Raw genomic sequence first — 14910 nt, 5'->3', positions numbered from 1 at the left:
TTTGTTCGGAACTCGTCTGGTTAATTGTGCAATTAATTTTCTCCTGGTATACACATCATTCGAATATTGCCCTCTCATAGTGACCTGACCTTTATAAGCTTAATAGTTGCACACATGACTATAAAAATTTGAATGAATACGTTTTCATATATTACTGTTAATATTAAAAATGTTTAATTTTAATAGTAATGTTTTTGCATGTACTAGCTGTGTAAATTGGGATTTCCCATTGATTAAACACTGAGGAACCGAACTAGCATGATGTCAAGTGATTTTATTTGCAATGCAAACTGCACAACATAATACATATCAAAAACAATGTCCGCAATTATTCAAATTATTTATTATTATTATGGAAGCTGCCACAATATCTTACAAAAAATATGCACAACCAAAAAAGAGCTTACATGTAACTTTTTAAAGCCAATATGTTTCATTAAATTAGGAATATAAAATTAATAATTAATATTCAACAATTTCATCCCCCATTAAACCTATGTTCTGTAAGGAATTCCTGTTCAAATTTCATCCTATTAGACTAAGTCTGACTAGTTTAGGCTGTGCGTTGTATTTGTAGACCTTTTAAAATTTTATTACATAGATGTTTCCACTTTATAACGATTGACAATATAATCATTTTTATATATTTTCTTATCGATTGAGTTCAATGTCACCTTAAGACCGCTGTGTCTAAAAATCAATAATTTTGTTTTCATTATTAAGCAGACGCTCTAACAGTTGATCGATCATTCATTTCAAATACCGTGAAATCTTTTTTGATTACCTCAAAAATAAGTATAATTCAAGAATTTTGTACGTAAATTTTATTCAATTACCTTGTACTTGGAATTGGATGAAAGAAAATTGATACGAACGATTGAGAGCCTTACTTATCAACATTGCTTTGTGGTGTTTCGTTAAGCGTTGTTTTTATGCCAGCTGGGCACAGATTATTTCCCCTTAAACAAGTGCGATGAAGAAGACGCAGGGCAGATATATACTGATCTATTTTTTTCTATAATAATACTTTTCTTATTCGATAGAAGAGGACACGTCATTGTTTAACTTATCCTGTACAACTTCTATAGGTAAAGCCTCTGTTTGCCTCTGTTTTTAAATTAATATATCTAAAGAGCCACTTGGCTTTAACAAATAGAAATTCAGTTATTGAGACAAACGTTCAATTAGGAGATAATAAATAATAAGTTTTAGTATCTACCATTTCTCAGACAGATACCTAAAGATGATTCGAATAAATACATTTTACGTTTGATCTTAATATTATGTTTGAGCTAACATTGGTTCGAAAACTAAGAGTTCATATCCGGGCCAGCACTGAATATTAATGTCTGTATCACAAACCCGTAATAGAATACCATCGAACATTTGCAGTGTTTAACCTTTTTTTAATAGATATGTAAGTTATAATAAAATGTTTCACCATTAAGGATGAAGAACTAAGTAAATTTATTAAATTACGTGATTTGTTTCTCTATCTCTAATTTAATCGGCGCTATGTCTTTAAAAAGCTTACTCATATTTAATAAATTAATTATTTTATTTACCACAAAAAACTAAAAAATATATTGAATAAATGTAAATTATACGATTAAATTAAAATTAACGCTTTATGGCAAATCGACTTTAGATTTTCGAGGACACTTTTTAAGGACTTAATTCATAATTTATAATTCTTATTACCTATCTACGTAATTGGTTTTAAAAATTCACAATTTAATTTTAGCGAGTCCCGTAAATCTCACCTGGGGTACTTCTGCCGATCATCCGAGTCAACGTTATTGTAATACACCCTTACTTCAAATACAAAAACTCAATTAAAGTTCGGAGTGATAAAAACTGGAAATATCTTTACCTTATTCATGTCTACTTCAAAATAAAGGGATCGCTTAAACTTATAATAACAAAGCAAGATTCAGCGAACAAGCTATTGGCGACAATATTTGGAATAGAAGGTATTATCGTTGTTTATTAATTAAAAAACAACTTACTTGCATATATAAGTAACAATTTTAATAAATTCAGTATGAGTTTAAGTATGCGAACGGGCGAATGGACCTCCTGATGGTAAGTGGCCACAATTGCTATAGATATAGGCAGCGTAAGAATTTTAACCATTCTTTAAATTGCTGATGTGCTTCCGACCTCGGGAACGAAGATGTTATGTCCCTTGTGCTTGTAGTACAACAGTACTAAGTATTGCTGCTTGGCGGTAGACTATATGAGCGAGCTTGTACAACGACCGACCACCAACTTTCCTACACTGTCTACACCCTCCTGCTACCTCAAATTTTTACCAGTGTACATATATCGTAATAGGTTTAAATCAATGGATTGTTATTGCGAATGTGTTTGACATTTAATCTGCTTGATTAAAGGCCAGTAAGACAAGAGCCATTGTCGAGACTGTAAATAGGAATTCGATGATTGTTACTGTAATTTCCATCCGAATGCAGACTATTGCATAAGGAATGATCGCTCTGGAATACCGGATTCGACCTACAATAGAGGGTTTTCAATTAATGTCCAGGCTATTGTATACAAGTACTATTACTATTCTAGCGTCATCATTGAGGTATGATCTATTGATTTAATTAACGTTTGAAGATAATAAAATTTTATTTTACTATAAATATTTATTTACTTACTTGATTACAAGGTGGAAGGACTTTGTGCCAGCCCGTCTGGGTATTTTCCACCCACTTATCAGAAATTCTACCGCCAAGCAGTAATACTTTGTACTGTTGTGTTCCGGTTTAAGGGTTTATTGTAACTATAGGCACTAAAAATTTGAGATGGTTGTAAGGCGTGATTAAAAAAAGTTAATTTGCTCACGGTGCCAATGTTTATGGGAGGTGGTGAAAACATAGCATCTGATGATCACTAAAAAAAATTTAAAACATTTATGAGTTTGCAAATTTAAAAAAAAATTCTTTGTTACTATGTTCCCGTTTTTCTTATTGATAACTATTATTATCAACAAAAGAAACGGTAAACAGCACGTCGGTGGCTAAACACATAGAAATGTAAAAAACCTTTTCTCTTGTTCAAAGTGAAAAATACAAGGATTCCATTTTTAAAAATTGTAGGTACTTTGTAAGTATTATGAATCCGCAAACAATCCTCATATTTTTTCTTTTGTTTTTGCTCTATAATTTTCATCTGATGAAAAATTGTTTCATTTACATACAACGTACATTGTGTACGTTGTCATGTAATAATAAAAAGTGAAAACTGTTCCATTTCCAAATGAAAAATATAAATATTTAACTCAGATTCGATCTTAAATAAATACATAAAAACTCAATAAATTTTACCGATACTTTTATATTGAAAATACCAAACTTTTTTTTTAGTATAGTTAAGTGCGATGTTAAAATTTGAAGATATTAAAAAATTTAAAGTAACAGTCAAAATATACATTATATTAAAATAGGTATATTGTACTCTGTCAATCTTTCATCTACGACAATTTAATTACTAAATATTCTTTATCTTATAATGAGATTTAACATTGCCATCAAATAAGTTTTAACACATCGCATTCAAATTCGTTGTTAAGAGGCACAAAATCTATTCTATACGGGACGGATAGCAAATGGAATGTCAATTTGAGACCTAACGGCCGGCTATATCGTATCGATCACCGCTTGTCTAAAATTGAGCATAATGCTAGCTATCCACATAGGGAGTGAGATAATCCAGGATATCACTTAAAGCGAGTTTTCTCAACAAAACCGTTAATAGTTAAATTATCAAGTAGAATGTAGAAGTTGCCCCATCCGTCATAATGAAGTGTTTGGTATGTTTTGGGCTAACAGTATTAAATTTGATTGAATTAATCACAATTTATTATCAATGAGATTTGTTTTAAGAGTACATTAAATATCATTCGTACATATATAGGGGATATATTAGTATCTAAGTCCATTTGAATATTAACATTTTGAACAGATAAAGGGCACGAATTATATTTAGTCTGGAAAGACGGGGTGTGTCATACCTTGTGTGCTTATTTCAAACTAAAAATTAAATAGCAGAATTTAAAACCGTACTCTGTTTTTAGGTAGAGAATTGCTCTAAAACGACGCAAAGTCAGCTGTCTGATATATTGGAAAAATCTTATAAACCAATCAAAATAGCGTGATAAAAAAAAATCGAAGAATAAATGCCATGTCCTTTATTGGAGAAGAGTCTTTATTTTCTAAACGAACAGAAATACGAAGCGTTAAAATTGTAGGGGCGTGATAGACTGGTTCATTTATATAAACTTTCGGTTTTGCGGCCGAAATACATAGATTAAAAGTTAGTTGAAATGTGAAATTTACTTTCCGCGTGTACAAATGAATATGTCAAAATATCATTTATCTCGTTTCTCTATAGTAATATTAACTCGCTACAAAAATTAATTTTAAAGTTGTCATTCATATTGATGTTTCATATCTGTGTCAAACATTGATATAAGCATAAGACGTATTAGTGACGTATTGGTCAGTGGCGCGTGGGAGATTAAACAGCTAAAGTGTGTGTGCAAAATTAGGTGCAGTTTTTTTATCTGTATTCCCTGTCTCTAATCCGGTAATATGAAACGACTGTACAGATAAAAGCCACAAGACCACCTTTAAGTGCTTTCTGAGGCACGGAGATCTTGTCATTTCTTAAAAGACATAGACATAATTATGTAAAATTATAATTGTATAATTTAAATTAAATATTTTATAATGAAAGGGAATGAAATAAAACAGAAATCATCTGAATTTCTGGTGAACGCTGGCAACATTAGTCGAATATAGCAAAACTTTTTATAGGAGAATTATTGAATTCAATTATGTCTACTGAAAATTTCAGTAACTTCCGCTAAAATGTGTACAACGTGATTTTATTTTAGAGTAAATTACAAAGTAATATTTATTTCCTCACCCATAAAATTTATGTTGGTACAATTTTATCCAGATGTATCGAAAATATGCTGAAGATAATCGTGTTAACTAACATCTATGTCTAAAGAAATAGCTTTACAATACCTATATAATTATCAGTGTTAAAGTTGTGCCCAAGTGAAGTTAGACAGTGAATCTATTATGAATATATTTGTATTCTTACTTTTTAATCTTATGTCATGTATGGACAAATAACATTTATTTATACTTGAAAATTTTGTATAAGATTACCTTGCTGGTAGAGTTTATAATGTCATGTCGTATCGAGATGTTCAAGTTATGTAAGGTTCAGTGTTCGATACAAGCATATTTCAATGCGATATTAGAAATCTAAATAGAACGATCTCGATCTGATATTGTGGCCCAGTTATGTCAAATTTTAGTGGATTCTAGAATTTTAGTAACATACATATTTTCTTCTAAAATATACTTTTAATTTTTTACTAAAAATTGCTATTCATTAATAGTTCTGACAAAAATACAAAAATAAAACTGTAGATGATTTAAAATCAATTTATAAGAAGAAAATAAATTGCTGGTTTTTATGCAGCACCCGTCTAGGTTGGTAACTTAACATTTATGTTACTGCAAAATAACATTATTAAATATATTGGAATTGCTGTAGTTCGGTTGGAATTGTGAGTCAGCCAGTGTATTTGAGGCATATCCTGTGATTGGTGGTGCGTAACTTTGCTAATCAAAGTGGTTTATTCGCCAATGTCTATGGTAAATTATGACTTACCGTGATGGTCCATTTACTTGTCTACTTTTTAAAAATGATTTTCATTAAAATAACGATATTAAATAACCTAAAGAAAATTTAAAGGTGTAACAAGTATTAAAACCTTGGTTAAAGCAAAGTTATTCTAAAACATCGTTTGTGTATAAAATATTTTTATGTAGGAAACAATAACCGATGTATAAAAGTATTAGCTGGCTATAAATTTAAACTTCCTTTTCAAGGAATTTTCTTGCTTGCCCACGACTAAGCTCCAGGTTATGAATTCTTCTAGCAGCAGTCTGTTTACGGTCGCTTTAAAAATATTTTACCTAGCTCTTTCATGAAATGAATGAATTTCTTTATATAGAATGATTGAGTACTACGTCAATATTTTAAAAATATATTTTATACGTACTATTTTAAATTATAATATGGTAACGAAACCTACGTAATTCCAACCGCGACATTGTTGGAAAGAAGTTTCATAATATGTTTTCATAATATATTGTATTTAATGACTTGTGTGTTTTTAGTTTTTTATGTCACCTCGAAAAATCATATGAATTAATGACGGATTTTATCAAATAGATTTTAACTGAAGATTATCAATTCGTTTGTAAAATTTTAAGTATACGAACAGTCGCTCGTTTGTTGATGTGTCGTTAGTCATAATATGTTTTTAGTTAATGTCCATTAAATTAAATAAAGCCGTTAAGCCTAAGAAGCTCTCAGGAAAATATGAAAATTATGACAGTAACTTTAGATAAAAGGCTCAGACATTTTTATGGATTATACAACCAACCTATTTACATACATATTTTATTTGATGGTAGGGTAATACTGGGTATTTTTGTGTTTCGTTGTGAAGGGTGACTGAGCCAGCGTAACTTCAGGCACAAGAGGCATAATTTCTTAGTCCCCAAGGTTAGCGGAACATTGGCGATATAAGGTAAAGTTATTATTTCCTACACCGCCAATGTCTATGGGTGGTGCTGACCACTTACCGTCATTTGCCTTTCCGTCTATCTATATCATAAAAAAATAATATGATGGAATATACTTTTTACATAAATCCATCAAGCCAGAAACAATTTTATTTATTTACATAAGAATTATTAACATTAAGACCTTAATTATTATATACCTACCGATAAAAAATGAAAATAGTTACTGCACAAGTCATGAACGCATCACAAACGGCTAATAAACCATATTTAAATATCGATATGATTAAAACAACATTTAAACACAGCGACAAGCGAATCGTAGACGATAATGATGTACCATTATTGTTGTTCGATTATTTTTAAATTAAACTAAAAACTACAGCTATTTGGTGTTACCATTATAAAAAATATTCAATTCCAACGATCGATATATCAAAGTTTTTTATTAGAATATATTTTTATTTAAAAGAAGTTCTCGTATATAGTTTCACTCGAAACAATATTCAATTACTTAAAGAAAACTTTATTCGGTAAAGAATATCATTTGCTAGATAAATGTTCTTAATACGCAATAAAAGAAAGATTTTTGTGATAGCAACCGTTACATAAAACAAATGCTAAGATGATTATGTGGGAACGTACAATCCCTTTCAGATTGAGAAATAAAGCTTAGCAATTGAAGTATGAGAAAATGATGCTAACATGTTCTATATTCATTTCATTATTTTATTATGTATAAATGATAAAAATGGGCGGCAATTGTTGATTTAAATTATGGTCGGCTAGATATAAGGCAACATATTCCAAGGTTCTGGGTTCACATTCCAACTCGGATAAATTAAAATTTTTTGAGGATTCCGTCGAAAAATTCTCAGTAACAATCCGGAGTCTAGATGTTGAAATTGTGTTGGGCACCCCCGTGCCTCGGAAAGCACGAAAAACCATTGGACCTGTACCTGAACTCATTTTTGTGTCGGATTGTGTGTGTCGAAACTTGGGCACTATAATATTTCCTGCGTAGTTCTCTGGTCTCCCTTAAGACTTGCCGCCTTGACCGAAATCGGTCAGGAAGACATCATCATTCAATTCATCAAGTACTAAGTAGTATCTATAGATACTATTGTCTATACTCCGTAGAAAATACGTTCCAAACGGGTTTTAATTGAATTTAAATTGAAAAATGGAGACTCGAACGTTTTATTAAAACTTTATTTTGATTCAAATACAAATCTTTAAATTATTATTAAATCTTCTAAATTTGCTTTGTAAAACTCGACAGCTAAATCGAATCGTAAATGTTACAGCTGAAATATTTAATAAATACCTATTATTTAATCTCAGTCCATACTATATGAATATAAAATGTCTCTATTATGAATGTAATTCACATATTTTACAACGAAATAAAAATTTACTTAAAATAAAAAAAAATTACTTTAATTATTAACGATTTTTAAGTACCTGTAAATCAAACGTAAACAATAAATTGGAATACCTCGTTCTATAAATACACTAATTTGAAATTCTACGGTCGTTGTTTATTTCCTTTGCTTTTTAAATACAATATTCCTCTGTTATTATTGTCATTATAATTGTTGTGGTGTAAAAATACTTTAAATAATTGCCATTTGTTATTTTGTTAACTCAAAATATAACACAATATTGTAGTTTCTCTGAAAACATTATTTTTCAGTACCTATGTTTTAGGTTAATTTCAAAATAGTATTTACTTTTATATACAAAGTTTATTTTTATATGGTAACACCAATAATATATGATTTTAACTTTAGTTCTTTATAAAAATAACAGTTTGAATGGCCTTACGTCATTGAATTTTAAATTTATCTTTCAAATAAAATATTTACGCATTCCTTTACTAAGTCAATAACAAATATGTAAATATAAAAACGTTAATCGAATTTGACAAACCGACATGTTCCCGTACCAGGCGCCAAACGACACGGAACTAGTCACGCATCCTCAAGTCGCTGAAAATCAATAAGTTTCATAGTTACGTTCCTTGTTACAGTTTTGTTTTGATTGTTTGGAAGCAAAACCTATGTGGTCGAGCTCAGAACTACTTCTTGTTTCCGATTCTTTATTTGTAATACTTGTATTGGAAACTCATACTCGAACTAACGAATATACGATCGGCTTTTTTAGAAATGTAGTGTTGTTCAAGCGTTGTTGATATTCTACTATTACTATTTTATTTTCAAACAAAGCGTTTTGTTTTCAACAATAGCCCAAAATTGTAAGAAGCAGCTTAAGAAGCCATAAGAAGCTTTGATACGTTGATCCTCTTATATCAGTTCTCATCCCATCTGAGTAGCCAACAATATTGGAGTAGTGTTCTATTAGTTTGATTGTATCTATAAATAACTTATAAAGATATGGTTATTTGTACTGTATACACTAATGACCATTTTAATGATATTTTACATTTTCTTGTTCTTTTTACAATTTTAATTTTTGTGTTGCCGATATTCTCATGAGAACAGGAAGGCTAATTCCACGCGACTGGAGCAGCGAAGTTAGTTTACCACTTTTTAATCAGTTCGAGCGAAGAACTAACAAACTACGATACATCATTTCTTTGTCTTTTATTTTTGTACTAAAAACTTATCTTGCTTATCCGATTTATTTAGGGCGGCGTAGTGGGGTTTTTCTCATACGTTCATCTTTAGATCGAGTCAAATCCTTGGCTACACCTTTTTAACACAGGAACGTACAATATATCATTTTAATATTAAAAAAAAAAAACTGTAGTATACATAGTAATTAAGTAGACTTGACACTTACAGTATTTTTAAAGTGTTTTATTGCTTTCACTTCTAACCAGACTCGTTTCATTTTTGGCCCAGAGAATTGAAATTGCGATTCAACGTGGAAATGCTGCTAGCATTCTTGCCACCATTCCACGCGGTCATGATTTCTACAGTGGTTATTTTTAATTTGGTTTCGTATATACTTATGCAAGTTAAAATATGTCTATTATAGCCTTAAAATAAATATTAATATTCATATTAGTACGTCGATTAAATTAGTTGAAATTTTAAAAATACAAAATGTATGTAAATTTTTTATAAGCTTAAAGACGTATATTCGTGATAAAATATCCTTTCCCAAGAATTTCATATTATACATTCAGAATATATATTTTCTGAAGAGTAAGAAACGTTTATGAGATCATTTTCATGTTAACCCTCGTAAGTGTTAAATACCCGTTTTGTTTTTGCTCGTCCATCAATTTGCGTCAGTTAAACTTTTTGTGGCCTGAGTGGAAGGAAATCTATATGATATTGATAATAAATTATATATTAATGTTCTGCTCAGTGAAATATAAAAGTTTTTTAGTAAGTCACGAGAAGGACGTTTACGTATAATCAATAATAATGTAAGTAATGCGGATTACAATAATAATTATACCGTCGATAGGGCTTGGCTCTGTTTTATTGGTGCGATAAGTGGGTTGGCACTTAGGTCTAACCCGTTTATCGGTTATATTACCGCCAAAGATCAACTTTGAATTGGTCTGTGAATTGTTCCTGTTTAAAGGATAGTAGTCAAATTTAAAGAGGCCTAACTTCGATATTTGTCATGTTGTTGATGATCCTTCAGACATTGTCCTCGTAAGCAGTAGTTTGCAATTGATTATTTACAATCAGGTGATCTTATTGCTGGTTTGTTAAAAAAAAAAACATTCAAAGTAAAGTATACGAATAAATGTTAGTTTTAATTTTAAAAGGAAAACTAGTAATACTCAATTTTCTTAGTAAATTATCTTTTATGTAAGCATTAATAATATTAATGTAGTTGAATAAGTAACATTTATATACAGTGTTAGCATATTAATTAATTTGAACGCGATGAATTCACGCATTAAATTAATGAAACTTCGGTTATAAGTAATCTATTAAACATTATGGTGATATAGGAGTTATGTAAATATATAAAACCCCAACCGTTTTTATCTTTAACATGCGAATAACTGGCAATATGAGAAAACATTTTTTTTTAAACCAAATTGCTTTTCGTATTGACAAAACATTTTGTTAACGGAATGAATTCTATAAATTTTTACGTTTAGAAAACCATTTCAAATCATATTTTTGTTTTGTTATTCGATGTACCAGCAAATTTTATAAAAACAACTAAAATTGGAATACTCGTATTTCATCCAAAAAATATATATTACATTTTATGTATTTCATATGTTTGCTTAAATTAAATTGAAGGCTTATTGCTTCAAAGTTCAGCGATATGATTGTCATATACACATATGAACTGAATTAACATATGTATAATTTATACTTTAATTCATTTTATTTTATTTTATGCATTAAAGCAAATTTCCTATAGTTATAAGTCAAATCTTAATTCTTTTTAATTAAAAATGAAAATTATTTCGTAAGTATCCGTGTAAATTTGTATTTCAAACAGTGTGTAATAAATTTTAGTGTTATATAATAAATCACGTAGATAGATAAATAGATAAACAATGTCAGGGCGATGTATAAGTCTTAGAAAATGAAAGACGGGTATTTAGATAGTTCACAAGGCTACCTCCTCGATTTTGCTCTATTCGACGTTTCGGGGCGAAACGAGTCTTTGTTTTATCACCATTTTATTCAATGGAGTTTATTAAGAATTTAGCTCCGGTAATAACTTAGCTGAATATATTGGCTTAGTCTAGGCTAGCGATAAAATGTTTAAAAATTTAATAAGATGATGAATTGCATTTTTTAATAAGACAGTCATTTGAACCGTTGGTACCTTAAACATATATTTCAGATCACTAGGTTAAACAGTTTTCAAATAAATTTGCTTCTGTATAGATATATCACACACAAATACGCATTCTTGGAAAAGTAATTTATAGAGATTAGGTTATATTTAATTCAACAGAGTTCGTGTGTTATTGAGTAATTCAAAGATCGAAATTGCTTGATTGATCAAAACTTCTGAAATATTCGTTGAAAGATATATATTTATTAATCTGGTTAAATATTCTAAAGTCCTATAAATATTCCGTTAAAACATTGAAATAATTTTGAAATTTTCCTTAAATAATTTTGTTTTTATTCTATTTAATTTAACAAATAACCTTTTAAGTCTGTAGTTAAATTGCTTTCAATTCCGAGTAAAGTATTATCAATAAAATCCATGTAATAAGGGTGAATGCAATCTCATATATTTAACGATACTTATCAATTGCAAAGCGGTGTTTCCATTCAATCTTATGGTTCTACCACATCATATAACAAACTAAACAGCTATGTTATTTTATTGTAATGATACAATTACATAGAGTTTCAAATAGTATAGAAATGTTAGCATAAAAAATTCCAGAAGGAACAAGCAATAATTTCTTATAGATTTTGTAAATTTTTTAATTGTAAATGAAAAGCCTGGTTATAAGGCTATGGTTAGAGTGACGACGCTTCATACAGATAGAGCCCTCTTTATTGTCTCTAGTAAATGAAAAGTCGGAGGTATTTCCCTCGGAGCGTTTAAATTGGTCGCAGCTGGCTGTTTTTACAGTGAAATAGCATTTTTGCATAAAATTACTTTCAATGCTGAAATTATACTTAATTAAAAATGGCGACACTTATTTTCCGTGTTTCAAATAGATTCGTCATAGTACTTGGCTTTATTGCAAGTAAAATGTAAGCAAAAACATGACAATATTAAACAAATTATAAAATATCTATCACAAATAGAAAAAAAACCTGATCAAAATACCTTTGACAATTTATTTATTATTCTAGTTACTTTTAATTAAATTTATTTATTAGCAAAAAAACTTTATACGAGTATTTAAATTTCATACAATAGTATTATTAAGTGAATTTTATACATTCATGAACTTTTATTCAGCACAGCATTTGACGCATATATTATATATATATAATACTTGTGTACAGAACTGCATATAATACTTTGAAATTCTGCATTGCCTATTATATTGCAAAGTGTCTAGTGGTTTATAGTACAGAAATATTCTTCATGAAATATACATAGTGAGTTAATTTTAATGTTTCCATTATATTTATTCGAAATAAAATATTTTTTCTAGCCAGTGACCTCGAGTCGATACGAGCGTTGTTTAATGAAAAAGAAAAAGAGCTGTCAGTGGCTGTGGCGAAGGTTGAAGAGTTGACGAGGCAGTTAGAAGAACTGAGGCGAGGCAGAGTACAGCCGGCTCCACCTTCAGCTCACGAGTTGGATAAATTAAGGCGGGAATTAATGGTAAGTTTAATATAATGCATACATTGTAATTTTCAAACACTAAGCTAAATAAATGTATTAGTAAACAGAGAATATTAAATCAATTGCATCTATTAAATAATAATGATAATTACTTCAAGAATATGATTCACTAATATTTCAATCGTTTAAAGGTAAAACTGTTTCTAGAAGCCTGTAGATACGCGTTCGTATTATGTCAATTGAATAAAAAATTGTCCGACTCGTAATTAATTATTTCACAAGAAAATTTCAACATTAAAGAAACAAGAAATGCAATTACAATTTATGGTAGATTTTCTTTATTGATAATCATCTTGATGTAATCGGTGATTACATACTTCCCATCCTGTCGTACGGACAACACATTATATGTTTTTATCGGTCATCAATATTAAGGCACTGACTTTTAAATAAAGTATTAACGTTTAAATAAAAGAGATAAAATATCCAGGTAGATTAAAAAAACAAAAAGACTTAAACCGCAATTAAAATGCCAACATCATTAATTATTAAACGAATGAAATTTCAGTCATTTTAAGTCGAGTATTCAAGATTTTTCTTTTGCTTAACATAAAAGAGACAAACAACATCACACTGGCTGGGTTTTGAAGTTTCAAGATTTTGTTTTGCACTTTTTTAACCAAAAGTTTGTAATTTTAACTTGTATTCAAATAAATACACATATAAACACATTTCTTATACATTATTATTGAAAACAGTACAGCTGTTCAGTACCAATTGACAGAATATTTCTGAGTTAAGAAATATTTACTTAATATGTTTATATGTGATGACATTTAAATAGATCCTATAGTTTATGAAGGTTCCTTTACTTATTATGTCAGAAAAAGTAGTATATATGTTACATTGCAGTTTATGACCTAATAATTATCTTTATAACTATTTGGCTCAGTTATACTTTAGAGGTTAAAATATTACTAAAGCTTAAAAAACTAAAGTTACTGGCGCTATATATGTTTGATATAATATTATATGATAATATATTAATATAGCGATAATAATGTTTACAATTGTTTAATGGTTATAAATATAATATTGCACGCGTAATCTACTTTATGACATAATTACTTAGCAGATATTCTAGAATAAGCAAAGTTGTACATTTCCTCCTAAAACACTTCGATTAATTGCACGTCAGATCAAGCTTAATTAATAATCTATTAAAATATTATGTCATGTAAATTAAAAATTAAATCATAAAATCTTCACTAAATAATTTTAACTCGAATGAAATATATATACATCGTGGTAACGTGTATTTTACAGTTAAATAAAATCACGATCACGGTTTTTTTATTAATTTATTAATACAATATTCTAGAATACTCTACAATAATCTACAATGCTCTGATTAGAGTCGAACCTGCGACTCGTATATAACTTTAGTTGATAACATTGAATTCTACAAGCTATTGAGACATGTAGATATTATATAAAAAGGAATCAACATGACTGTAGAGAACGCGTCCTCGTAAACGTAACTCTCAGCAACTCTTGCATTGTGAACGTCGCCAAGTAGGTTACGGGAATTCGAACACTCTTAATAATAGAGACTGTTTTAAAATAAAACATAAGTGAAATTAGTTTACTTATACAATTAAAAAAAGCATTTATCATTTTTCAATATTAAAATCACCTTAGTGAGATCGTCAAAAATAGGTAGATAAGCAGTACATGTACAAATGGGTAGATGTAGACTTTTAAATATATTACTAAAAATATTATTTAGACATGAAAAACAATGCGTCAATATATTTAATCGCTGTCAATTCGCACTGAGCTAGTCGCCAAATAGGTTGCGGGCATTAGGTCGCGATCACACGCTCTTGATAGCATTGACTCTTCGCAATTAAGATCTGGAGATTCGACAAGTTGCAAAACATCGGTTTTATTTTATACACAATTTATGCAAAAGAAGAAGTTTTTGAATTTGTTACAGCATTTTATCGATTTAAGTGCTACCTTTTTTTTGTATCTATTGCAATGTAAATATATGTATTTTTACTGCGCT

General features: G+C 29.3%; 1 protein-coding gene across 8 annotated transcripts in view; it reads left to right on the top strand.

Annotated features, from left to right (window-relative positions):
• Positions 1-14910, top strand: part of LOC113399144 (apoptosis-stimulating of p53 protein 1) — a 240190-nt gene that overhangs the window by 210596 nt on the left and 14684 nt on the right. For all 8 annotated transcript variants that reach the window (XM_026638209.2, XM_026638210.2, XM_026638206.2 and 5 more), the window contains one exon: positions 12706-12878. In XM_026638209.2, the coding sequence (XP_026493994.2) occupies positions 12706-12878 (173 nt within the window). The remainder of the gene's footprint in view (positions 1-12705; positions 12879-14910) is intronic.

The sequence above is a fragment of the Vanessa tameamea genome, chromosome 15 (genome assembly GCF_037043105.1).
Source record: "Vanessa tameamea isolate UH-Manoa-2023 chromosome 15, ilVanTame1 primary haplotype, whole genome shotgun sequence".
Taxonomy (NCBI): domain Eukaryota; kingdom Metazoa; phylum Arthropoda; class Insecta; order Lepidoptera; family Nymphalidae; genus Vanessa; species Vanessa tameamea.
Note: the sequence above shows the minus strand (reverse complement) of the source record. Positions and strands in the feature narration are given on the sequence as shown.